This window comes from Apiospora marii, assembly GCF_038362585.1.
Source record: "Apiospora marii strain CBS 49790 chromosome Unknown utg000005l_segment0_segment0, whole genome shotgun sequence".
In the NCBI taxonomy this organism is placed as follows: Eukaryota; Fungi; Ascomycota; class Sordariomycetes; order Amphisphaeriales; family Apiosporaceae; genus Apiospora; species Apiospora marii.
Window position 1 is genome coordinate 4,835,207 of NW_027117377.1, and position 26,204 is coordinate 4,861,410.

Below are 26,204 nucleotides of genomic sequence, written 5' to 3' on the forward strand. Positions count from 1 at the left end.
GGACTTTCCTTCTTCTTCTTCTTCGCGACACGCGCCATTACAAGTCGGCGAGTAACCATACCCGTAACTGCACAGGATATTCAGTTTCGTTCAATCCGCTTCAACAGTCGAAATTCGTCCATATAAATGATTGAGGTGGCCAGAGCGCGAAGAACATAGCTCGCGCGTCGTGGTTATGTAGGTACTCGATCTGTGTATTTACCTACTTGACCCTTCAACGTCTCCAGCGAGCGACAATATCGTGAAAATGGGTGACTGGAAATTCCGGATCTAAAGCTATATCTCACTCGAGCAGTTCCCTTCTAGATATCCTCTAACCATAGTGACCCTGATAGCTTTGGCCTTCTCTTCGATTTCATCCCGTGATGCGTGCAGTCCCCCGCTGCAAGCTGTGCTCGTTTCTCCTCCCACATCGACTCGCTAAAACATTGCAGCCAGCGATGAGGATCGCCATGCGCCCTTCCAGGTCTTCGTCTTTGCCGATCTTTTTAGAGTAGTTACCAGAGTCATTACCGCCATTGCATTTAGGGCCGCAGGGAAGACCATCCAAAGCCACTGGACGCGAATGCAAGTCTTCACTGCGAGCTGCGTGCCCATCGCGTAGCCCGAAGCAGGAGTATCACCGTGCCGCCTCATCAAGCCGGTCAGCGCGTTGGCTATGCCCTCGAAGTATTGACTAGCCGTATCCATATCGGCGGTGCCGTTGCGGTAGAACTGCTTCAGCCAGGTGTCGCCTTGGACGGACATGGTGTTGTCGGTCATGGAGCCAAGAAGGGATGCGTCAAACATATGCGATAGAATCTGGTTGATAGCTAGGCCCGAAGTAGTGCCTAACACCCAGACGCAGTCTGCCTCGTACCATGTTGTCAAGGTGTCTGCTGGATCCTGGCCAATCTGCAGTGTATAGTTACTGGATATTGCGACAGTCGCATTGTCGCCTGGCACGTTTGACTTCAGGCACTGCCGTCGCTGTCCACCGTTCACGACTTCCTCGGCTGCTAGGGACCATGTCATATTCGGCGAAACAGTCACCTCGACAGAGGATGCATTTGTTTTTCGCAGCGGAACCGACGAGATCGTGGTCTCGGATAGGACTGAACCTTGCACGCTTGCGCTGTAGGTTTTAATGCAAGGATAAAGGGAACAGGCTACCGCCCAGGGGTGTTTTGGGCAGCCAGTTGTGTTGGTCAGTACGCACGACCCAGGGTCATCGAGTACCTTCATCAGAAACTGCAAATTGATGACCTCGTCGAAGTTTGAAGTATTTGCCGGGACCTTGGAAGCTTCCGCCATTTGGAATGGCATATTGTTCCATTTGACTATCTCCCCAATCTGAAGCTCTGGCTCGGACCACCACGAAGGAATAAAGAAAGATAGAGAGCTCCCATTCACCTGGATTCTATAGGAGAGATCTTTGCAGTGCGAGCACATGACAAGGGACGAAAATGAACCGGTCTCGCCATCAGAACCCGGAAATGTGCAATTTCCAGTGGGGCAGTCATACAGGATAGCGGCAGCTTCGATGGACGGCGGTTCGAGTGCCCCTGAATAAATAGCTTTCGCCATGGCACTATCAGGCTCGGCGAAAAGGAGCTGGGTTTGGTAACCGCCAACAGTATAGTTGTTCGTTCTCGAGATCGACGCGGGTGCATCGGTGGGCAGGAGGCAGCTGTCATACCGGACAAGCTGTTGAAAGAATGGATCAACAGCCACCATCAATATGGTGACAAGGGCACCTAGATTGGCTATGTGACTGGTGCCAAGTCAGACCTGCGTACTTCAAACCGAATTTGACTATACATTAACGATACATACTGTGGTCGTCTCCGCGCCAGTAACTTCAAAGCGCCCAGTGGACCCCGGCTTGCGCCGTCGAAGTCTTCGAAATGGGACAAAGGTCGACTGTCTCGAAAATACCAAAGCCATTTCATCTGGCTGATCCCTGAGAGGCAAGTCAATATATAACTATTACGCCAATCAAAGATAGCTCGGTGCTCATTAGTAACCCGATGTCTAGGCACTTGCTTACCCTCAGAGACGCCCATCATCGCGCTTGCTTTCATGATGGCAGAGAAAACTGATATCAAGGCGTTGATGGATATCATCAGAGACCAATCGGAGACCGGTCGATCCTTGTATATGGCGAGGATTATGGAAATGGCCACAAGACACAGAACCGACAAGCAACAGCAGTGAATCTCCCATACCCAGAAAGTAGTCAAAGGGGGTCGGCTAGGGTGGCTTCCTTTGCCAAGTTGGGAGTTATGGTTTGTGCTGGCTGAAGTCACAGTGTCATTGACAGCCAAAGGACCGCCTGCACTGGGTAGCGTGTGAGTCTGTTCTGTTTGCGTGGTGCTCATGTTGGCTCCTTGACAAGGCTCGTCCATACCCGTCCCATCGATTCGAACGTACGAGTTTTCTTGACCTTCGGTCTCTGAAACAGGCTCCAGAATATCTTGAGATGCACTCCCATGGACGTCCTCCTGACTTGATGACTGCAATTCACTTACAGGGCCATCAGTGGATGTCTGGGTTCCAGTTACCAATTGGTCCGTCGTGTTCTCGCTAGCGTTCATGACGACGACAATAAACTATAACAAGTGGTAAGTCGTAAACTGACAGCTTTCTATCAGGGATCCGCTATATATAAGACTACACGTCACAGGACCAAGCATCGCAGACCCCCTTCGGCTGGACCAAGGCTACGCAAGAGCAGGACCGATCTTTCGGAACAACACGAGGAAATCAAGAGCAATCTGCCTCATGGACCGGGCGTTGGGAATGCTGGTTGATGCCTGAACCTGCTCACAGCCTGGACGGGGTGTAACCTGACTTGTCAAGCTCCGCGCACAGCCGTTCGAAGAATTTCAATATAATAGTCTTGTATGCAGTGTATCTTTCACCGAGTCTGGTCAATGCGTTTCGTTGAGCCGCCTCCCCGGCTGGAACCCGAGGGCGGGTAGGGCCAGGGCGGGTACCCATGATTTGCCACTTCCTTTACCCGGCTCTGTCTGGGAAGGCATGCCGTTCTGGGCTAAACAAGAGGTGAAGACTAATGGGCGGATAAGAACAATTCGGCCTCCCATAACATACGGATGCATCCCATGGTTCCATCCCCATGCAGGAGGCCATCATGAAGAACAGCTCAGCTGCACCGAGGCTTCACAAAATACTTACACATCCGTCCACCCATACGATATTTCGGATCATTCGAACCTCCTGTCTTCTGGTCAAAGTCCGCTGGACTTAGCCTCTTGCTGCATTACCACTTGGCTTCTGGACTCAACCTGCAGCGGTTGCCCAGGCTGAGTCGACTCAGACGGCGCTCTTAAGCCTTCTCTCCTGATCCTCACTCACCGAAATATTCCTAGCCGCGCTTTCATCGGATATATGGGCAGCACAACTATATGGGCTGCTTCAACACCGATTGAGTGCAGCCCACCTTTAGTTATTGCATGCTCAACTGAAGAGGCTGGATTGTGTCTGGGCACTTTGCGATTATGGTGCCGAGGCCGGGGATTTCGGCGTCCTGGAGAAGGGGTTCTGCGGTAGTCACAATAGTGTCGCCAGAGAAGAGGCAAGGATGAACTTCTGTGGTCTTTTTCTTGATCTGTCAATTCAAGTGATGGGCATTTCAGGTAGAGATGTAGGCTGGGAAGGTATGCCCGACACTGGCAAACGCTAGCACTAGGGACGGATCGGCTGCGCTAAAATATCGAATAGCTCAAATCGGGGACCTGATGTTATACGTATGGGCACGGAGCATTCTCCGTCAAAACTGGGAACGTCATGCAGCAAGAGATGGTTACTTTCCGTTCGTACTGCTCGGCATCAAGAGGTTAGTGAGGGACAGAGAGGGGAGTAGGATGCAAGGGGCGACAAGAGCCCTCCGTTACTGCCACGTCTGAAGCCATTTACTCAACAGCCGTTCGGAGACTTGACGTAGGCGTTGCTGTTTAGCAGATGCAAATATCAAAGAAAGGCCGTAAATTACATCCGATCTCAACATCAAGATGGAAATCATCCTGTTGAGTTAATGCTACTGAAGTATGAAGAGTAATAAGTCATATTGTTGGATGCTGTTGAATTGTGTTCAATCGATGGAAGGAAAACTACATACATAATCATCTGAGGGATGCTATGGCTTTTGGTTAGAAAACGTTTCCCTGGCATCATGCCTCCCTGATCTTCTCAATTGAGCACATCACTATTCGAAATATAGCAGCATCTGCTTTAAATATATGTTTGAAATATCTAGGCAGATTATATTTCAATATAAACTGATATAATCTACTTACTTTGAGAGACATTGTTAGATTTCAGGAACGAATTGGTCATAATCACCTGAATGTCAGTGTAACGAGCATGATCCCTGTTTGGCCTCATAAGGTTAGCAGCTTACTTGCTTAGCCTTTGCACCGAGGAATGGCTGCAAACAGCCGCACCCCCAAAGCAGTAGTTACGTGCGTGAAAGTCCTACGCCATGCTGTAGCCTAACCTAACGTATAAAACCTTCAATCTATTTCTCACGATGATCCGAAAGCTATAGTCCGATGTGTGAAACTCCAGCCTCCAGGAAAATGGCAGTCGCTCGCATTGACAGGCCGCCCAATACCCGGGTAATTCATGCTGCAGCAGCAGACCAGTGGCCCCCATGACGTCAAAAACATGACCCCACCAAGCCCGTGTGCTTGCTCGTCTGGCGCCTCAGCACCGCACCTGACTGGCCGACCTGCTAGCAAGACACGCTGCATACATGACTGGACAACTTCTGTGACGAGGGAGCAGCATATCGAGTCAGCCGCCTTACTCTACTGATACGACCCCGTGTTGCCTGAAGAGGCATTTTCTCCCCCGTTCAAGAGGGCAGGCAATTCTGCCTTCCGGGCTGAAAGAACGACTACTCTCCTCGCCCTGTTCATTTTGGACGGAGAAAACAACAAACGATCTTTCATTCGACCAAAAGAGGCAGCCCGCAAAGCTGCATATACACCGCCTGCGAGGTCTGGGCTCGGTCGGCACTGCGTTTGGCCGCATCGTCATCACACCACCCATTGCTTTTATCGACAGTACTGCATATACGCAAAAGGGCCTATAACAAGAGCCCACGTCTTCATTTTAAGGGCAAGGGCATTGCTGCTTTCGTTTTTTACGAGATCACGAGGACTCGGTTGGATTCGGAGTTTGCACCTGGACGCTCGGTCAAAAGTGTCAATTTTGCTTCACAAGCCAGTGGAATCTTAACCTAAGGAACTCTGTATACGACCTAAACGAACAAGGTGTACACGGCTACATGTGCTATCCGCCGAACAAGAATATACTCACAACTCACTGAACGAAATATCTGTTGCGAGCCACACACCATAGCAGTATCTTCTGCCCCTTAAAGCGTAAGCAAAGCAAAGTAAGCCGAACATGGCGGGATACGCCGGAGGCTACCGCGACCGCCGCGACCACTCACCCGACTACACCTACAATGGCGGCGCCAGCATGCCGCCCCATTCGGATCACGTATACGACCGGGGACCATCGCCGCGTCGACTACCGCCGCCGTACCCGCCAGGATCCGCCACCGATGCCTGGGGCGAACCTCCTCGAGGCGTAGACTACGAACCTCCCACTTCACCCACCTCCCTCCATGTGCCCCGCTCGGCTCGATCGCCTCGACCGCGGTCTTTACCTCCACCCATCGGATGGCGGTCATCAGGGTCGCGCGATGGTGACGACGAAGAAGAAGACTATTACTACAAAGACGATCGGCGAGACAGGCGGGACCCCCGGGATGGCGGTGGTCGCCAACGGGATCGTTCTCGCTCCCGTCGTGATGATGACCGTGGCGGCGGTGACCGTGACGGAGACAACTCATCGCCATTGGAGAAGGCACGCAACCTGTTCAAGGATACATTTTCGGACTCGACTGCGGGGTTGGGCGTCGGCATGGTCGGCGCCCTGCTGGGTGGACTGGCGGCTCGCGAGGCGGCCGAGGCGACTTCCCACCACGGGCGCCACCACTCGCAGGATAGCAACGAAGAGGCGGCGGCGCGTCGCAACCAAACGCTTGCGACCATGGTCGGCGCTGCCGTGGGCGCCTTGGGCGCCAACGCGGTCGAGAAGCGGCTTGAGCTGGGCCGGGACCGCGACCGCGTTGAGCAGGAGAAGTCTCGGGATCGGGATCGGGGCTATCGGCGCAGCAGCCGTGGGGACGAACATGACAGGGCTAGCCTGGCGTATATGGACTTGAAAAGGAAGAGCGGCGGTGACGGCGGTAATTTCGAGTTCATCGAGAAGAGGGAGGTCGTGGGGCGGCCACGGTCTGGAGATGACTATGACCGCCGGGGCGGCGGTGGCGGCGGCAGCAACATGCAGATCGTGACGACGCGGCCGCGGTCCAAGGATGACTTTGACCGTGGGAGCGGTGCCGGTTGGGATTGGGTGGACGACGCCGCCGCTATGGAGTCCCAAACCTCGAGGAGGGAATCTGTCAAGGGCAACGGCCGCGGGGCCTTCGAGAGGGAGATCGACCCGGAGGCGAAGAGCTGGCGCAATGTGGAGGACTGGGTGTACAGTGACGGAGGGGCTCGGGCGGCCGATCTCGAAAGGGAGAAATTCTACCGGGAACGCGAGAGGAGGCGGCGGAGTGAGGAGCGGCGGTACCGCTACTGATCACTTGTTTCCATCGGGGGACCCTCTCTGTCTTTACTGGTGTGGTGCGAAGGAATGGCTGGCGATGGGCGTTTGGGAAAGATCAGATGGGGAAAAAACATATACGGCAGGCAGGCGATGGTAATGGGATTTACGACTTCACGACTTTGTTCACATCTACAACTACATATATATTAGCCTTTCAAAGCGGGCAGATTGATTACTGGGAGGATTTGCTTAGAGCGCCGTATCTTTGTTCCCTATATTCGTTTACTTGCTGTCTAGAATCGCCCCTTGGTATATATATAATACATCAAATCTTCTATATTTGCTTAAGTCGATTTCAGGCTCCGAACCAGCATCTGCTCAGGTACCTAAGGATGTGCATGGTCGTGGCTCTGTCCCCTACTCCTTTTCTTTCGCTCTGTGTTAAAACACAATTACATGCCAACCTCCCAGTAATTCAAGTGTCTTTCTTTAAGTGGCTTGTTACAGATATTGGAAAGGACAGGTTGCGATGCTGTGTACGTATATCCCCAGACCCTGGATGACTAGTATGCACTTGACCTTTATTCATGTCAGTCACTAGTCATTGCCCAGGGTCGAGCGAGCAACTGGGTCAGTCCAACAGGATCTCGCGGGCTGTGCAGTACCCGTTGGACGGATAGCCCGGATTGAGCGGCTGGGTATTGATATTACAGAATAATCGAACCCTAATCCAATGAATTATGTCCCCCAAAGAGGTGTTCAAATTTGGGCTTACAGAAAATGATGGAATCCTTTTGACCAGAAGATGCGCAATGATGCTGGGTTGGCTGGAGGTGACCTGCGCCACATGTCCACACACCAGCCCGGGCCAAGTATCACATTGAGTAAGGGACCAGCCACAGGCGCTGGCCCCCGTCAGACTATGACGGAACCCGAGCTTCCTTCTGGATATGTAAGTCTGTTAAAGCTACTGCTGCAGCATCAGGCACGGCGGCACATGAGCTCCAGTTCACACCACTTGCCCACCTCCATCCATGTGACATTATAGTATCGTAAATTTGATGTTGAGCTTCTTTTCTTCCTCTCCCTCCTCGATTTGATTACTTCTTGGCTACCTACTCTCGTTTCCCCGCCAAACCCGAAACCGACCCGACCGATTTCCCTTTACTTACCTCTCAACAAACAACAACAACACCAACCACCCACCCACCCACCAACTACTACTACCGAACGTCGCTCCCCGGGTCGTCTCGCTTCTTTCCTTTTTGGGCCAACACCATGCGGTTCCCTTCGTCGATAAGTCCTGGCGCAGCCGATGCGACTCTGCTGCTGCTGCTGCTCGCCCCGGCGGCTAATGCCATGCTGCAATGCGAGTCCATCGTGGCCGATGGGAAAAAGTTCAACCTGAAACCGCTGGGTGGCGCGCACTCGGTCGTCGTCAGCCAGCTCGACTCGCTCGGCACCAACTTTATCAACACGACCTACACGACCGACGTCTGCCAGTCGTTGAAGCGCAAGGGGGACGTTGATAGGAAACTACAATGCCCCCAGGGCACGCGAGGTATGTGGTAGCACCCGGATGTTTTCTTCCCATTACACTCACAGGCCCCCTCCACACCATGTTTTCTCGAGCGAGCCGAGGGAGTTCTGATGTGCTGACACGTTCCGTCACCCTTTTGCAGTATGCGCGCTGGAGCATTACGTCGGAAACGACGATAAGAGGGCCGACTCTCTCCACTCCGTATTCCCCATCGCAGGCGAGCTTAAGGGTAAGAACGGTGGCGGGAACCTGGACCACGAGGCCGTCCGGCTGAGCACGAGCGACTCGAACTCCGACTCGAAGAAGGAGGGTCTGCGACTGATCTTACGAGGCGGCATACGGACCTTTGAGGACGGGACCCAGAAGAAGCAGCAGGCCATCATCGAATTCGTCTGCGACAAGGACAAGGAGGGCACCGAGGGCGAGGTCAAGCCCTCGGACGAATACGACGACACGACGAACGCCGCGGCGTTGTTGAGAAGGGGCTCCCCGACCGACCCTCTCCTCTTTGCCGCCGATGAGGGCGGCGACGGCAACGGCGACGACAAGGAGCCGAAGCCTACCGGACCGGTGCAGCTCGGGCCCGAGGATCGCGCCCTGATCTTCGAGAGCTACGGCGCTCTGGACAGCGACAAGAACATCGATGTGCTGCGACTCACCTGGAAGACTAAGCACGCGTGCGAGAATGCCGCGGACAACGGCGATGAGACGCCGAGCAAGTCTTGGGGCTTCTTCACCTGGATTGTTATCCTGTATGTACCGCCCTTCTGGCACCGGTTTGAGCTTGCGAACTTTTCGAGAAACGAAGCTAATCTGATTTACTCAACAGTGTTTTCCTCGGTACGGCGTCCTACCTTATCTTCGGCTCGTGGCTGAACTACAACCGCTACGGCGCCCGCGGCTGGGACCTCTTGCCCCACGGCGACACCATCCGCGACATTCCCTACCTCATGAAGGACTGGGTGCGGCGCGTGCTGAACACCGTACAGGGCAGCGGTGCCAGCCGAGGTGGCTATAGCGCGGTCTGACTTGGCTTTGGGAGGAAGAAACAAAAGGATAGAGGCTACCTAGACTGAAAAAGGTCGTACAGTACAGTGCAAGGCAGCTGCAGCATATCGTTAGTGTATTTCTGGCAGTAGTAGAGAGAGAGCCTACTATTTTGAAAGTAGGCAATAGGATCCGGCGTTTGCGATTTTCCTTTCCTTTTGCGATTGTGTTGGTTTTGTCATTTGCGCGGCGAAAGTTGAGAAGAAATTGTTGTTAAGTTGGCAGACCCCGGGGGTAAAAGGACTCTTCAAGTGTATTATATGTATTTTCCCCCCTGAACAGAGAGAGTGACGGATGCCTCTGTGACTGGTGCTGTTCGTTTACGTAAACGAAGTCGTGTTTTTACGTTTCGTGATCTCCACGTACGGCTTGGCTGTCGGGCTGGGCAGCAACGGTCCAATGTGAGGGCTACATGTTCCTCCTGCGTTGGGTCTGAGCTGAGAAGCCCTGGTAGTAAGGCGGGAATGCTACACAGGCTGGGCGTGATTGAATGGAATTTCGCGTTATACTTAGGTCTGTCTTAGGTTACGGATACTTGTGATACTACTTACAGCAAGGCGCCATGATTTGCCCCTTTTCTAGCTAAGAAGGGTTCCCATGTGCACACGTGTCTGAACTTACAGAAAGAGCAGTTTCTCTATTCAGGATCTAACTTAAGTAGATGTCGCCCTGAAACTCAAAGGCACTGGAGGGAATTGCGTTGCAATTATTCTGATTGTTGCTGCCAAGGATACCTCCGGCGGCACAGTCTTGAAAGCCCCTTTTGATGACCATAGTATCGCCTCAGCTTTCAAACGCTCCCGGATCCTCTTCCCGGCCGGAGACGACGATCATATTGTCCGACAGGTCATGAGCCCGGGTTCTGCGTCCACTACCGCCTCGGCTCTCGAGGTCTTTCATTCGAGCCCTTCGGCGGCCACGTCTTATCTTCTGCCATACCGAGAGAGCATGCAACCGTACATACCTTCACCTTCTAGGGAGCTCGCACTCTTGTCCGACACAGATTCCGTCTGAATTTTTTTTTTTTTGACCCTTGTTGGTATCTCTCGCGTTACCAAAGTGGTGTGCCATTTGGATGTGTACTAGAGAAATGTATGACCATATATCCTATCGAGGCTACATAATTTCATCTGACTTGGAACTTCTGCCTCGGCGGCTCCTTGACAAATGACTGTGCGCCAACATGACCCAATTACATGTTCAATCAAGTTCGTATTCGTAACAGTAGAAAGAAAGAAAGAAGAAGAAAAACTACATGGATCTTTTCAATAGGTCTGGTGGGACACCTCTCGCCTCATACAGCTCACGCAGCTTGTCAATCCGCTGGGCTTCGTCCAGGCCTCCCAAACGCTCTCTCTCCTCCCATGTGCGGGCCTGACCAGCCTCCTCGTCGTACTTTGCAAGCTCCCACTCTCCTGGCTCATCGTGCCCCGGGCCCATCTTCTTGTTCGTCTCGTCTACTCGGGTTCGACTCAATGCGTCGTGCTTCGGCTTTTCCGGCCAACGCGTACCCTTGATGTCCTCTGAGGTTTCGGTGAAAAGGGCGTCGCTGTTCGGGCCCGAGGGCTGTCTGCTCGTGTGTTGGTATCGGAAGCTTGGGTTTTCCCTGTAGTAGCCCTCTATGACGCGGTCTGCGTTGCTGAGGTATGATGATGGTAGATTGGGCTGGGACTGCACTTGGTGTTGGATCAGTTCCTGAATAGGCCGGGAGTCAATGGGATATGCGTTGGGGTCATCGGGCCAAGGATAGCCGAAGCCCTCTGGGGGAAGAGTCAGGACGACACTCCATCTTTCGGACTCGGTTTCCAGTTTCCCTGGCTCCGTATCACGCCAGTTGCCAGGAACGACCCTGATTTCCCTGGCTCGGCGCTGTTCGGCTGTTGTCCAAGGGCCGTATCCACCGGAGCCGTCGGCGACAAACACCATGGTCGCAAAGTCGTACGCCAGGCCGTTCTCCTTGCCGACGCGCTCCAGTTGCAGCTTCTGCTTTTCGGGCGAGGCATTGAAGTCCCACTGCTCGGAGAGATGGAGAACGTCAAGGTAGAAGGGTTTGCCCAGGTGTCGAAGGAAAGCATACGCTTCCGGTAGGAATGGGTTGTTCCCAAAAGGCTTCAGCTCCCCGGACTCCCGTGTCAGGTGGGGCAGCAGGCTGTCGTCAGGCCCAGGGGTCAATTGTTGGGGTAGGTTCCCATATCTTCTTGTCTCTCTCCTCTTCCCGTCGGTTTCCTTCTTCAACTCTGTAAAGTTGTAATCCATGGACCAGGTGACGAATCCTTCCGGGACGGCATCCTCATAGCAAGCCCTGCATAACTTGCTAACGTCGAGGTTGAGTACTGGAGGGAATTTGGATCCCAGATGAGTCGGGCCAACAGGGTCGTTGTCAAAGAAGAAACCGAGCCGTAGAGGCAGGCGTTCATCGCGGCCCGGCGTGAGATGTGGCGTGTGCTCGCACTTGCGGTCGCCGCCTTTCAGCTTCTTCAGCACGTATTCGGCCGAGCCTCGTTGGGGATTCATGGTGTTGCTCTGTTTGATACCTAGTGATAATTGATACGAAATAGAAGGAGGAGTTTGATTCTCTGATTTCACGCACCATTTCTTCTTATAATGGGATACAGACGTCGCTGTTAGGTCTTGTCTCCATATTTGGGTGGCAAGTATGAGAGTCGTATGCAGATAACTACCTCTTCTCGATTGGACCGTTTGTCGTTTCCAAAGAAGTCGGGCGTATATCAACTGACTATTACTGACCAATGAAGTTCGGACACATGATAAGCCCTGAAACGGTTGTGTAGGCACTCCTGCGGCCAGCCTGTCTAGGGCGTTTACACCATCCAGATGGGCGTCGAGGCATCCTGCAGCCCCGTAGAACTTCAATTTACACTTCTTCTTGTTCGAATTACAGACGTTTTAGGGGGTGCTGGTTCGGTGTGCGTCCTTCCCCTCTACTACATAAATAATTCGAGTTCAGCACTGAATTCTCGGCAGGGGAAATTCCAGACTCGTGAGGTATGGACAACGCTCATCCAACAAATTGGTTTAGATAAGCTATTTTCAAAGTCGAAGCAAGTTTAACGGCTGCTATTACAACAACTGCGATTCGTTATAGCGGCCTCGGTCTTGGCCCTCAGTCTACCACATAGATATTGATGCGGGTAACCGTGATTGTCGTGGACATTGTACCCCTGAACCCTTCATACGATGTTTCCCATCATAACCCTACCCGAACTAGCCACTTGGGGCCAGCAATTAGCTAGTCTTGTTCCACTGGCAGCCTTGCTGGAATTTATCGACCTGCAGCAGAAGTTACATGTCTTTGAGCTTAGCGGTTTCAATCCCGCATGGAGCTGGGCACTCACGCCAGAGGGGGCAAGGCTCATCCTATCAGACGAGGATTCCAGCGATGCCTGTTGTCTCGACCGCCCAGCTCGATCTGCCGTATTACATTGCATGGACTGCAAGTTCGGAAACTTCTATCCATGCAGCGCACCGACAACCACGCGGTCCTACTTGAGGTCTACTACCCCGCGTATCAAGTTATCCAATCACTGGCCCAACGTCCTCTCCCCTCAGGCTCGCAGGAACAGACTCGACGTCGTTGTGGTTCGACAATCACCCCCGAAAATTAAAACGCCAGGTAGGGTCCTCCGTGCAATCATGGGTGACACGCCGCCCTTCCTGCGCGTTACCGTGATTATCGGTTGGGCTCTGTGGCTGGTATTAAGCTGCTCTAGCATCCTGTCCGGTTTATATGTTGCCACAGCTTATCTGGCCATTATACCGGTGACCAGCGCCGCGATTGACCTTCGTGTTGTCGGCAAAGCACGCCAACTACTTGCGATGGATGAACCAGGCGAAATGGACCGCCTTGTTGTCGCTACCAACAGTGTCAATAGCACTGATTGGTACGCTTTCTACGGACCCAAGGATACAGTCAATGCACTGCTCAACCGTCCATTGATGCGTGCTGACAGACCCGCACATCCACGCATCGCAGCCTGGCTGATTAGAGGTTGTGCTGCAGCGCAATGGGGTTTAATTGTTGCGTCATGCGTCCTGCAAGGCTGGGATGCGTATGCAATCACAATATGGATTGCATTCTGCTCTCTTGTCAGTACCTATATCTACCCCCCGGAACGAGCAGTGCAAGACTGGCTTTCTTCGGTGTGCCGAGTGGACTTGGATAGCATCCGGGCAACATTCAGCTCCCGAAGAGCGATGCTTGCTGCGTTGATTCACCTCAATCCCGACCAGGAAAACACGGAATGGCTTGACCCAATCCTGTCAAAAAGCCATCAAGAGCGAAAGGACTGGGAGGCAGCAGTCCTGGCACACAGTAGGTCTCAACCAACCCACGTGGCTGAGAGAGACTATTGGTACAAATATGTTAGGGAAGGCGTGGCAATGGGGGTTCAGTTACAGAACGAAATCAAGACATTAAGGCATAACGAAAAGAAGTCCTGCTAAAGAAGGAAATTGGCTAGAAGAACATATATTATCGATCTGGTGATCCCAAACATCTCCACATCTTGACCTTTGATATAATCCACGCTGTCCAACACCCGTGCTCAACCGTTGGTTCTGTCTCACGACATGACCAAACTCCGAGAACATAAAAGTAAGCCTCTGGATGAAGGGTTTCAAGCTCATAAGATCGCATGAAGATGCCAACTATGGTGCGTGGAACACAATGAAGGGAGGTTCTGTGCCACGCACAATACCCATTGTAAGTTAGACTGTTGGTATAAGTTGACACCACAAGCCTAAGAGGATCTTACCAGCGAAACTGACCGCTCCAGTGGTAAATCGGCGTCCATGTTAGGATTGATCGGCCGTACTGGCATGCCCTTGGGGTTCTTCTCGTCAAAGCCGGGTCACACTCCCTGGCCAGGGTTGATGCTTCGAACCGCAGAGCCTCCTATCAGCAACAACCAATTCACTAGGCGCTGATCTGATACTTGTATGTGTAATCTGATATGTTCCTGGCTTGCCACAGATGCCGCCGGATTCGTGTTTCCCTCGCTCACGTGGGATGACATGCGGAGCCTGGGGGGGTCCCAACGTTGGCTGCCCGGACAACGGCCTGGTTTCCGAATGGGCAGAGTCTGATACCGATATATTGCCGTGGTTATTGTTGGAACTTCTTTCCTCGTGTTGGTTTGTGTTGGTGCTAACAGTCTTAAGGGGCCTCAATGGTGTCGCCCGCTGCTCATTGAATGTGGTGGGGCTCGCACGTACAACGGGAGGCTCAGTGATTGATGTCATTTCAAAGCCTTTGGAGCTGCGTTCTGATCGATTTATAGTGCTAGTACAAACTACTAAGGGGGCGTCTGAAGCCAGGGCACCTATCGCTCGACCGACGGGCCCCTCGCATTGATTTCGAGCCTGCCTCGATCTCCTTCGTCTATCTTGCCATATGGGGACAGTGATGCCAAGACAGGTTGTGATTATACCAAAAACGATGGTAGCAATGTCGGCAGGAGTCATCGTATTTTGTCTGGCTGTAGTCTGTGTGGTTACTGTTGAGAGCTGTTAGTCCATTGCCGCATGAGGGCTTGTTGGCCGCCCCTTTCTCCCCTTTACAGACAGCAACTCTTCTGCCAATCGGACTAAACGAACTGACGAATGGATAGGGATTGGGGTAAAGCATTTACCTTCTTGTTTCATAACGGTAAACGGGACACCGGATACACACTAGCATTCTATCAGCCTTGATCGTGCATGACCAATGTTAACTGCTCTAGCATATTACCTTCACGTGGCTCGCAAAGGCTACCCCCAACATAAGTGTCTGGGGCACCATTCTCTTGTGGTATGGTTAGTCTTGATCCATGGCCTGAAATATTTTAGGTGCCCACCTGGCTTAGAGATAACGGTCGGATTACCTTGAGCAGCCATGATGTCGTGATGTTCGACGTGATAGTTGGGAAACTAGGGGCCGCTGAGCCATCGACTTGAAGAAAGAGCAGAACCTTCGCGGCCCTACGGCTGACTATCGAGTGGCGACCGGCGGTCCTTGCAGAGCAGGGAAGCGCCGTGGAAACATGGGGAAACAACGGAGCGAGGATATTCAAGACGAGATATATGAAGATAGGATACATCAGAAAGATAGTCAGGGCGGAGAAAGACATGGCGAGAAGTAAAGCCATCATGATCATCTTCATGGTGACAGTGTTAGACAGCATAAGGTGGACTCATGCGGCTTCGACGTTGGAAGTTATTTTCTTGACTATTGGCTATGAGCTCTTCTGACAGAGCGAGAATAGAGACTCAAGCTGGAGCGCCCTTGATAATCGAAGAAGAACACTACAACACTGTTAAGCTTCCACGGTAGCTTGTATGAATATCAACTAACAAGAGGGTAACTTGCTCGAAATCAGGGAATTCTCGGGGTACGGATGCTACTATAACAGCAAATAAACTGGAAGGTCAAGGAGGAAGGGGGACCAGAAGCCTATCCCAGACCCAAGGTCAAGGGCGGGCGGGCCATGTTTTCGGAAGAGGCGCCACGGATGGGCTGCGGGCCATCTTTTCGGAAGAGGCTCCATCCAGCCCATCCGTGGCGCCCGAAAAGATGGCCCGCAGCCCATCCGTGGCGCCTTCCCCATGTGAGATTTCCCCATGTGAGATACCAACAAATCATCATTGCACCTTCACCGTTTGTTACACCCAGTACGCTTACTAGAAGAGACTTGGCGCAGCCCTATTATTGATTGGAAGGAAGTCTGGAAATATCTTCGTGGATATGTGCTCAAGTGCCGCTAAGGACCTCACTGCATCGCCGATTACTATAGCGTACTATGAGTTCCAAAGCTAGAAGCCTTCTGGCCAGAAAGACTGAACTATTATACTCGTTTCCCAACCGCCGCTTATAAACAATTGTCCAAACAAGTCAATGAGTCGCAATCGACCTTTCTTCCCTTTATACGTTTCGTTTCGTCGTTGACACTCACATAAGAATGTCCATGGCTGCCGCTAGGTCCCGCGCCTTGCCTTCGAGGATGCCGCGGCGGCTCTCGCTGGCCTTGGACTCGCCCGCGATCGCCCTGAACTTCTTCGCCTCCAGCTGGATGACCCAGTTCTGGTCCAAGACGGCGAGCGGCGTCGACGGCCCCGTCAGCAGGCAGTAGTCGACGGACTGCTGGAAGACGTTGTCGACGAAGCGGCAGAGCGCGAGGTCGTAGTAGGCGCGCAGCTTGTCGTGGATCTCCTGGGTGGTGCGCCGGATGTTGGACTGGTTGACCGAGGCGGCCCCGACCACGTCCGGGTCCACGGTGATCGACTGGTCGTCGGACGACCACGACGAGCCCTTGGAGCAGGAACGCCCTATCGTCTTGAGGAGCGCGGCGGTCCGGCACCCCTGGGCCAGCTGCAGACGCTGGCTGAACTCCTTGCTGAGCGTGTAGGGCCGCTTCTGTCGCTCGATCTGCACCAGCAACATGGCCTGGTCCATGGCCTCCGTGTATCTGGCCAGGATTTGATCGATGATCTCTGACCAGAGCATCTCTTTGACCTGCGTATCCGGGCAGGCTATATTGAGTGCATCCGTGATGAACAGATGCACCAGCAGGATGGCCTTGCTCATGTACGATTTGGTCATCTGGCCCCATTTGGTGGATTGCTCCCTGAATGCTATCGAGAACACATTACCGCCAAAGGTACCGAGATCCATGTTGCGCGACTGCAGGTACATGTCGTAGATCCAGCCATGTGCATCTTCGTCAGGATCTTTTAACGCGTCATCTATGCAGACAATCCCTTCCAGCTCCGGGTACGAAGCGAGATCGATGCAGTCGAACAGCCCCCTGACTGTCTTGCAGCCGGCGTCGCGGAGCTTCAGATCCAGACTCTTTTGGCAGGTCAGCTTGGTGTCCTCGCCTTCGTTTTGGAACTTATGCAGGTGCGAAGACCGCGTGAAGCCGTCGTAGAAGTCGTCGCTGAGGTTGACGATGTGGGTGATGAGACGCATGTTGACCTTCTCGAAGACGGCTTCGTCAGAGTACCAGCCGTTCAGGGCGGCCTTGGCCATGTCTTGGAACCGTCGGGTGATGGCGCCCAGGTAGAGGCGTTGGTCCCTTTCGCCCTGGCGCGACTGGCCCATGTCATCGATTTGGCGCTTAGTCGCCTCCAGTTCCGTCTTGACCTGTTTGCGTATCTTGGGGAACTCGCGCCGGGTGAGCTGCTCCGACAGCTCGCGCAAGCGGGTCCTCAACGCACTTGGCCCAACACGCTCTTTGGGTAGACCGTTCCATGGTGCCATTTGCAGGGTCTTGTCGGCCCTCCACCTCTCTTCGGTCTCATCCGGTCCGCGGTTCTTCACGACGTAGTAGCCGAGCGTGAGGGGCTTCTTCTTGCCCAGAACTAGGTCGCACACTCTCTGCTTCTCGCTCGTCTCCGTAACCAGGTCCGGCTTCGTCAAGACGCCCAGCGTACGCTCTCCGGTGGGGTCGTACTGCAAAGCCAGTGTCAGGATCTCCTGGTTGTCGATGTGCACGTTACCAGCAAGCACGGCGAGAATGATGGTACGGCTGTCCTGGATGTACTGCTTGACCATGTCCCTGACGAGTTCGATGTCTTCTGTGGTAGTGACCCCCTCGTTGATGTTCCTGAAGATTCCGGGAACATCAATTACCGTGAGGTAGTCCTCGTTTGGGCCACGCTTCTCGATCTTCAGTACGTCTTTGCTGAAGATCTTGCCGTCGGAACTGGTGGTATCTGTACGAATACCCATCGCAACATTGGCCTGGTACTCCATCAGTAAAGGAGACGTTGCCTTGTGAGAGAGGAACGAACCTGTCTGAATATGTTTGGCAGTTGCCTTCGGAAGTTCTCGATAGTCAGAGAATCAAAGGTGAAGTCACCCAGTCTCTTCTTGTGTTCATCTGACGCATCTGGGCCTGGGATGATCGTTACAGTCACCCGACTCTCTGGATCACGACGAGACGTGATCTGGGTGGCGAACCGGGTGCAGAGCTCCACGTCATGTTCCATGGGGAGGCCGGTCGCGGTTTCCAGCAATGATGACTTGCCAGAGCTCTGATCCCCCACGACCACCAACTTGTTTCATGTCAGCGGCGATAGTATTTGCCAAGCTCAAGTATGTATTTCTTACTTGGGTAAGTGGAACATGCTGATTGATGTTCAATTCCCGAACCTTGTCGATGGTCTCGAGGAGGGCAGAGTCAGTTACCCGAGCTGTCTCGTAGGAAGCCGTCATGATGCCAATGGTTTTCGTCACGCTTAGAATCAGTGGTTTCCTTGTAGAAGTGTGTTGTTATAGTACTGGTGTGTTGTTTCGATGTGGTTAAAGGGAGTTATCTCTGCCCAAGTTGGAAGAATAGAGTGCGGTCTCCCATCACCCCTTATATAACGAGCTACCTGTGACATAACCAGTCAATACCATTATCCGATCGGGTATTGAATGGTTGGCCTCTCGCATCTTTGACAGAGGTCATGTAGTATAAGTGTAAATACCATATTGTAGATTTGATGGGCCTCCTGCAGATCCAATACCCGAACTCTAGGCTGTGCAACCTAGATGCGATCTGTGATTTGCCGAGACACTGACATCCCGCGTTGTTCCAGAACTATACCAACATTTGGGTGGTTTGATTGAATATATCACCACACTAATATTGGGGGAATCCAATCTACAACCTCCTATTGGCGAACTGAATACCAGTACCGATAGCGGTACCGTCCCCCCTCATCAGCGACGCCTGCAAAAGGCCTGGAGATATGAGGACCTTGGAGAGCTATAACGAGAGGTCCGAGATGCAAGGACAAATATAACCCCCACGCTCATCGTAGGCCGGGGGCAATTGAGACTGATCGCACCGAGCCTGTGGAATTGTTACTGGTACTAGCATCTGACCAGAGAAAGGCTCAGATATGCCTGTCGATCTTGGGATAGCCCGCCACGTATTTCTGGGGGCCTGTCTAGAGGCCATGCCGGATATACGAGGTCGGGCGAAGTCGGGCGCGGCACCCCTTTCAAGTCCATCGACGGCGGTGAATACCCAGACAACACCCAGAACACGCGGGACGGCGCGCCCATGATCGCCGCGACGCACGCTAACTGCATGATCCTGCATGTCGGGGTCTGACTTCCATGAGATGGCCGAGTTTACTGTCGCTACGTTAGAAGAATTGATCATGCATATCCATATTCTTATATCATGACTTTGAATTGAGCTGTATGACATTCACGCTCATCACCATGTTTCTGAGAGGAACGCCATTGAGATATCACACATTCATTAGATATCTAGTTCTCGTCCTCATCTGGCCTAGAATACACCCACCCCATCGGATACCGTATTCTACAACTCCGCCGCGCGTGGAGGTTAAGGGGTCATTCATCCTAACTCATCTCGCCTTGGAGTGCCATGTGGGAAAAATGAAACGAAAACAAAAGCGCATTTTTTAAACAACCCCAGTCGGCCCCCTTTCCCCTTTCCCTCTTCCCTCTTCCCTCTTCCCTCTCCCTCTTTCTGACATGCCTTGATGTAACACCAAGTTGGAAAGAGTTGGAAAGAGACGATGAATATAAAAAGAACCTGGACTCCTCCCTGCAATAATTTGGGGTATACGGGAAAACGTGTCGTTCGCATCCATTGGCGCCAGATGCGTAAGAGAAAATGATAAGAAAGCCGCCCTCTCTTTCCGAATGTACAGTTGTGACACCGTCATGGTCATGCTAATAAAAGGAAACCTGATGCGCCCCTTTCTTTCTGTCTTTCTCTCTTTTCGATATCTACATCCCTTGCATCATGTTTCCACCCATGTTCTGCTGTTGCTGTTGTTGCTGCTGCATCATCTGCATTTGCTGCTGGCTACGCAGCTGAGCTTGCGCCTGCATGAACATCTCTCGAGCTTTAATCGCTGCGTCCCTACGAGCCTTCTGCATCAACTCTTGAGGGATTGCCTGCGGGCTGCCATACTGCTGGGCAAGTATCTGAATGTTGTGCTGGAAGATCTGGTTCTGCTTCTGAACCAGCTGCGGCGGGAGGCTTTGTGTCTGCTGCTGCTGCTGCTGCTGCTGCTGTGCGCGCATCAGCTGCTGCTGTTGGTTTTGCTGCATCTGGTGCATGGCTGCCATCTGCGGTGGGCTCATGCCATTGGTGCTAGCGAAATTGTTCATGTTGCCCATCTGCTGCTGGTTATTCATCGAATTCTGCATCTGTAGCTGTTGCTGCTGCAACTGCGCCACCCGCTGCTGGAAGTTCTGTGTCAATTGCTGTTGAGCCTGCGGGGTCAGCATGCCGTTTTGCTGCAGGTTAACCAGTTGCTGCTGAAACGTATTACGCTGCTGATTCATTTGAGCCTGGAATTGTTGCTGGATCTGCTGTTGCATTTGTGATTGAGGATTCTGCCCGCCGTTCATCTGCATTGCAGCCATGTGCTGCCGGGCCGCGATCTGCTGTCGCTGTTGTTGGGCCGCAAGTTGAGCGGCCATGATGGAGTTCTGCATGTGTTGCATGTTTTGGCCGTTCATCATCATGTTCTGACCCGACTGGGAGTTCGATGCCATCATGCCCGGAGGCGGACTGGCTTGAGTCATCCTGGGAGTGGCCATCGGCCGGTTCATCGGGGTATTCGGCATTCTCGGCGTTCCACCCGGATGGCTCTGTTGACTGCCTCTAGCAGACATACCTGCCGACATGGGAACAGACATAGGACCATGGTTCTGTACCACTGACGATGGCCTTGGTGGACTGCCGCCCATCGCCGAGTTGGTTTGCTGCATGGGTACATTGCCAACCATGGGTGATGACATATTCTGGGGCGTGCCTTGGCGCACAACGGGGGATGAGACTGGCGGCTGAGACACATTCTGGAACCGGTGTTGCTGAAGACCACCGGGCATGGGGCTCGGGGGAGGATGGCCATGCGATGCCTGTGACAGCTGATGTTGCATTGCCGGGGGAGATTGCGCTGCCGCTGCCGCCGCCTGTGCCTGAGCTTGCTGTTGGGCCGCCGCCGCTGCCGCCGCCGCTTGCTGCTGCTGAGCTTGCTGCTGGGCTTGCTGCTGGGCTTGTTGGGCTTGTGCTCGCGCAGCCGCCTGTTCTTGTTGGACCCGGCGAGCCTCTGCCTGCTGTTGCTGCTGCTGGCGGGCCTGCGCTCGGGCAGCCTCTTGGTCCCGTCTCGCCTTCTCAGCTTCTTGCTGGCGTTGCTGCTCCTGTTGTTGCTTGCGTTGCTCATTGAGCTTGCGTTCTTGCTCAGCCTGGTGTACCTTTTCTTGCTCCTTCTTTTCGGCATGAGCTCTCTTAATATCCTCAATAACCTTGAATCGCTCGAAGCGAGGCTCAAAGGTGGCACCGCCTGATTGCCCATTGCCATTCGCGCCTTCGCCACCGCCTTGTGCTCCGCCAGCGGTAGACGAGAGACGTTCGTCTAGGGTCAGCATGTATTTCTCATGATCAGCAGCCAGAGCCTCGTCGGCAGCCCTCTCAGCCACTGTGCGCTTCCTACCCTTGGGCAGGGGCTGTGGATCAGAATGCTTGTCGTCCGCCAAGTGCTCGAGAAGAGCTATTGTCTCTTCTGCGTTCTTGGTAGGCTCCAGGAATAAAGGTCCTCCGGTTGCAAGCAGAATCTGGCCCTCGGCTGCTTGGATACTGCCACCGTCCAGCTCCATCTTTTCGCGTTTCTGCTTCTTGGTGGGAGGCGGCTTAGCAGATGCGGCGGTAGGTGTTGGCGGCATAGCTGTTATGGGAGTAGGTGGGGGGACCATGCCGCCGTCGATTTTGCTATCAGCCGGCGTTGAAGCTTTGATCATGAGATCTGTCTGCAGGCTGTGAGGCGTCGGATGCAGTACGACCGTGATGATCTTCGACTTCTGAGGGACCTTTCCGTTCTTCTGTCCATCGGGCAAAGCTGGTGCCGGCATGTTTTCTTTCTCAGAGGTATCCGCGGCAGCGCCATCGTTGGCATTCGTTTCTTCTTTCGGGTAGGGAACGTACGGCGAAGGGGTGATGAACGTGTTGTAGTTGTGCACGGAGAAAGGTGAAGTTTTGTTGGCTGTCGATGTGGGTTGGGTATTACTTTCTTTAGCTTGCGCGGCGGACTTGTGGTCATGCACTTGAACTATTAAGCATCCGTCGTAGAAGGGGACGCCTGACTCGATAAAATAGGTCAAAAGATCATGCGGTAATGTCCGGGCACGAATGTGTTCCAAGAACAGCCGCATGGGTGATTTGTACGGGAAGATGCCGTCTTGCTGGTCGAAGCGGAAATGCGTGGGGTGTAAATGTACAATAAGTGAAGGCGGGCTTCCGGCAAACTTTGAAAGAATGTATTTATCTGTGATGACTGCCGGGCGAGGGTCGAGACTCTGGAGACCGGCGCTGTCCAGGGCCTGGCTTGCCGATCTGAGGCTGGGCTTCTTCTGGGTGTGGGTGTTGGTATCACGCCTCGGACGACTCACGTTCGGGCGATTTGCCATATTGCCATTGACGCCGTTGATAGCTATGGAATGGGAGGCGGAGCTGGCATGCGTGATTGGCTGTTGCTTGCCGTTGACAACAGCATTAGGGGGTTTCTTGGCCGACATGGAAGGAGATTGGGAAGGCGAAGATCTTGCCGATATAGCGCCATTTGTCTGTATGCCCGGAGGTCGCTTGATCTTATTCGGGTTGTGTGTCGGTACCGGCGTGGGAGTAGCAGCCACGACCGGGGCCATGGCTGCGGCTCACTCCACGAAGCTCGTGATAGAGATGCGCGTAGTTGGTTGCGCAAAAGGTCTGCCTGTCGCTGGAAGCTGACAGGAGTGGATGGGAAGCGCGCCCTGTGGGCGGTGGTCGGAGACGAGCTTGTCACCGCGTAGCGAGTTGGACCATCAACGCTCGAGGGAAACTGGCAGCACGGTGAGGTAATTACAAGCGCAAGTGGATTGCGGATGGGGTTTCGCGTGATGGACAAGGTGAGGTTGGCGATATATTTGATGGTGGGTCGCAAGTCGCGTAGCGAGTGACGTCGGTCGGAATGTGGTGTGCGTGGTGGGAAGGAGCCGCGACGGTTTCTGGGATTATTATGTAATGTACAAGGAGCGCATGCCCAGCAATTTGCGACGAAGAAGAAGAAGAAGGGTGCCCTGAGAGATATTGAGTCGTCGGAGTTGCCCTTCTTGAGGATCTGTTGGCCGTTTCTTTGTGGGGTTTTGCTTTGTATGGGAGACGTGAAATGAGGCTCAATTGTCATTTCTGGGAGTCGTCCTTCCCGACCCACGGACCATGTTCACTCCGATGGGTCCCCCTTCAAAAACAGCTCTCCCATAGGGCACGCCAGTTGCAGCACCACCAATCTCTCAACGCAGGTAGCCCGCCTAACAAACCCGCCCTGAGGGCCATTAGGTGCTAAAAAGTAGGCATTTGAACCTTACGGGTATCACCTAACCCACTCATTGCTTCTCCCATTGCCCGAATCTGCACCTCTGATTTTGGGACTTCTAGACCTCAATCTACTTACAGATACGCTGATGCTCAAAACTCCACGTGATCCCCGCAATCGAACACTCCTACCCCAAGCTCCACGATGGAGGCAAGGATCAAATGCAAAACCGATTCGTGGCCGATGGGTTCCAACATTATACCTCTCCTAAGCTCCACCCAGATATGTTCCTCCTCTTATTTGATCACCACTAAAGACACACTTATGAGAATCCAGCAACTACAACACAGTAACTGCAATTCGTAGACTACATTCTATATGAGCAGGAAATGCTACGTCATGAGTAGGATAGATAGAGCGGGAACGTCGAGCAAAAATGCAGTGGTATTGAGCTATATATAACGTCGCCAAATTCATACGCACGAATGTCCTATTCCAAACCTGTCATGAGCTTCCAAATCGTCCTTCATTCATCATAGTCTACTCCTTTCCCTGTACGCGGCGTTCCCAGTCGTCACCAACCCGGACGCTATCAACCACCACGACACCCCTGCCACGACCGACACGTTCCTCTCGCTGCCACCAGTAATCCTCCTTCTCGTCGGGCTCCCCTACTCCGGACTCGCTGTCTGCCAGCCCGCCGTGGCCGCCGTTGGCGCCAACGATGAGGATCACATCATGTCTCAGCCACGTCTGGAGCTGAGTGATGTGGCCGCCGTTGTCGCCAGACAGCGACTCTTGCAGATAGACAATCTCGGGCTGCAGGTGTCGCAGAATGTGCACGTGGCCATTGGGTGAGGTGAAGGGCATAATCATCGAGTCCTTCTCGACTAGCGACAAGGCTTGTGAATAGACAGCATTGAAGGCTCGGTCAGGGCTTGTTTTAGGGAACCTTGAAGTCTTGTTAATAGAGGGTAATTGAATTGACAAGGGGGATATATAGACTTACGAAGGGCTCTTGATCTCCTCTCCAGGAGTTGTAACCTGGTCATGGCCAATGTTTGAGAACGATGAACTGAGAGAAGGCGGACGTGGGTTACTTGCGACTGCGGCTTCGAGAGCGTTTTCCTTGAGGCCTGGTGCGTAGATCAGAACGAACAGCTTGACTCTGGAAAAGTCGGTGTTGTGAGGTATGTGGGATAGAATGGACTATCACAATATTGTTAATTGACGGCTTCGCATTGGTTTTTGGTAGACGGCAACCTACAGCATGCTCGTGGAATCCGTCTTCGTCGAAATCGTCCATGTTTGTGTCGGCCGAAACCACCACAGCCACTGTTCTCCTTCGCTTGCCCGTCTCCTTGCCCGTCTCCTTGACCGACTCCCTGTTCGTATCTCTGCTCGTGTCCCTGTTCGTGTTTCTGCTCGCCTGTCGAGATGGGGCCTGAGGCAAGTTGGTCGGGTTGGGCAAGTTGGGGTTATCCCTTCGTGCCTCGGCTTCTTGCGACCAGGTCTCATGGTCTGCGTATGCGGTCTTGTCTTCTTCGCGGATGGCAGCCAAAGCACTCCCCATAGCAGCACCAACAGCTCCCGCGCCGGCAGCCAGCGTCTTTCCAGCGTTGGCGAGGAATTGTTGCGGGCTAGGCGACCGCCGCAAAGCCCCTGACATTCCCCATCCCGCGTTCAAATTGGCTTCTTCGCGTGCTTCGGTGACACCGTATGTGGTGCTGCCGGCGGCTCTGGCCGTGGAGGGTTCTCCCGTGGTGCCGTAGTTGGTCGAGCCCGAGGCGCCGTATGCCGGGTTGTCGCCGTAGTCGGCGTTTTCGTAATCGAGGTCAGGGGCGGCTTGCTCCTCTTCCTCCTCCTCCGTTGATCGTTGGCTCCATGCCCAAACCGCGACGCCGGCTGTGGCGACAGCTACGGTCACGGCCAAGGGAACCCAATGACCCCAGGCGCCCCGACGGCGGGATCGCGAGGAATCGTACGAGGATGACATATGGGTTCTGTTAAATAGCACGTCTCATCGCAATCAATCAGTGCCTACGAAGGCTTTGTGCGAGGTCAAAGCACGCGACTGAGCATAGACAAACTGCCAGATGCATAAAGATGGTGCAACCGCGCCCAAATCAGACTTCGAAAATGGATGGGCTGGGGAGCTGACGATTGGGCAAGGCTGGGCAAAGCAATGACGATTGTATTGTTAGGAGGAAATCCCCGGCCCGGGGGCTGGGGTTCAACTCACCAGCTACACCTCAGGTGGGCTAAAGAGGAGCTTGGGCCGTGAGAATAAACGGTACTTTTGCCCATTAACACCACTTACCTCCGTTATCCCACTTATTCCCCATTTCGATAGGGATATAAATAAACTGGAATAAAAAACAAAGCTCGCTATATCCGATATAACCGCTTGAAACTTTCTCTGCAATATTTACTTGCCATGGGAGTCGTCGAACTGGACTGGCGACTTTTCGATCCGTTAGACACTTGACCGGGATTTGTCAACAAGTGGGCGAATCGATAAGGCAACAATAAACTGGGCCTTGGCTGATCTAACTGGCCCAAGCCCTCATGCTTCTTTTGCACATAAGGTGGCCTGTGCGCCTGGGCTGAAGTAGTGGGTGGTGGTGGGTTACTTTTTACTTATGACTCTTCTCATGGGGAG

At 53.3% G+C, this 26,204-nt stretch overlaps 8 protein-coding genes across 8 annotated transcripts; 3 read left to right on the forward strand and 5 right to left on the reverse strand.

The window, feature by feature from the left end:
• Positions 1-420: 420 nt before the first annotated feature.
• On the reverse strand, positions 421-2,576 carry PG985_009378 (uncharacterized protein; the record flags this gene model as incomplete). Its single annotated transcript, XM_066829146.1, has 3 exons — positions 421-1,753; positions 1,816-1,942; positions 2,030-2,576. The coding sequence occupies 3 exons, from the start codon at positions 2,574-2,576 to the stop codon at positions 421-423; spliced, it is 2,007 nt and encodes a 668-aa protein (XP_066684058.1).
• A 2,839-nt stretch (positions 2,577-5,415) lies between these two features.
• PG985_009379 (uncharacterized protein) lies at positions 5,416-6,663 on the forward strand (the record flags this gene model as incomplete). The annotated part of the gene is made up of 1 exon (XM_066829147.1): positions 5,416-6,663. One exon carries the CDS (start codon positions 5,416-5,418, stop codon positions 6,661-6,663), a length of 1,248 nt encoding a protein of 415 aa, XP_066684059.1.
• A 1,245-nt stretch (positions 6,664-7,908) lies between these two features.
• Positions 7,909-9,198, forward strand: PG985_009380 (uncharacterized protein; the record flags this gene model as incomplete). Its single annotated transcript, XM_066829148.1, has 3 exons — positions 7,909-8,191; positions 8,313-8,922; positions 9,000-9,198. 3 exons carry the CDS (start codon positions 7,909-7,911, stop codon positions 9,196-9,198), a joined length of 1,092 nt encoding a protein of 363 aa, XP_066684060.1.
• Positions 9,199-10,468: 1,270 nt separating this feature from the next.
• PG985_009381 (uncharacterized protein) lies at positions 10,469-11,731 on the reverse strand (the record flags this gene model as incomplete). The annotated part of the gene is made up of 1 exon (XM_066829149.1): positions 10,469-11,731. One exon carries the CDS (start codon positions 11,729-11,731, stop codon positions 10,469-10,471), a length of 1,263 nt encoding a protein of 420 aa, XP_066684061.1.
• Positions 11,732-12,415: 684 nt separating this feature from the next.
• PG985_009382 (uncharacterized protein) lies at positions 12,416-13,681 on the forward strand (the record flags this gene model as incomplete). The annotated part of the gene is made up of 1 exon (XM_066829150.1): positions 12,416-13,681. One exon carries the CDS (start codon positions 12,416-12,418, stop codon positions 13,679-13,681), a length of 1,266 nt encoding a protein of 421 aa, XP_066684062.1.
• Positions 13,682-16,163: 2,482 nt separating this feature from the next.
• Positions 16,164-18,431, reverse strand: PG985_009383 (P-loop containing nucleoside triphosphate hydrolase protein; the record flags this gene model as incomplete). The annotated part of the gene is made up of 3 exons (XM_066829151.1): positions 16,164-17,957; positions 18,008-18,271; positions 18,327-18,431. 3 exons carry the CDS (start codon positions 18,429-18,431, stop codon positions 16,164-16,166), a joined length of 2,163 nt encoding a protein of 720 aa, XP_066684063.1.
• A 1,539-nt stretch (positions 18,432-19,970) lies between these two features.
• Positions 19,971-22,895, reverse strand: PG985_009384 (uncharacterized protein; the record flags this gene model as incomplete). Its single annotated transcript, XM_066829152.1, has 1 exon — positions 19,971-22,895. One exon carries the CDS (start codon positions 22,893-22,895, stop codon positions 19,971-19,973), a length of 2,925 nt encoding a protein of 974 aa, XP_066684064.1.
• Positions 22,896-24,082: 1,187 nt separating this feature from the next.
• PG985_009385 (uncharacterized protein) lies at positions 24,083-25,538 on the reverse strand (the record flags this gene model as incomplete). Its single annotated transcript, XM_066829153.1, has 3 exons — positions 24,083-24,494; positions 24,552-24,751; positions 24,810-25,538. 3 exons carry the CDS (start codon positions 25,536-25,538, stop codon positions 24,083-24,085), a joined length of 1,341 nt encoding a protein of 446 aa, XP_066684065.1.
• Between the last annotated feature and the right edge of the window lie 666 nt (positions 25,539-26,204).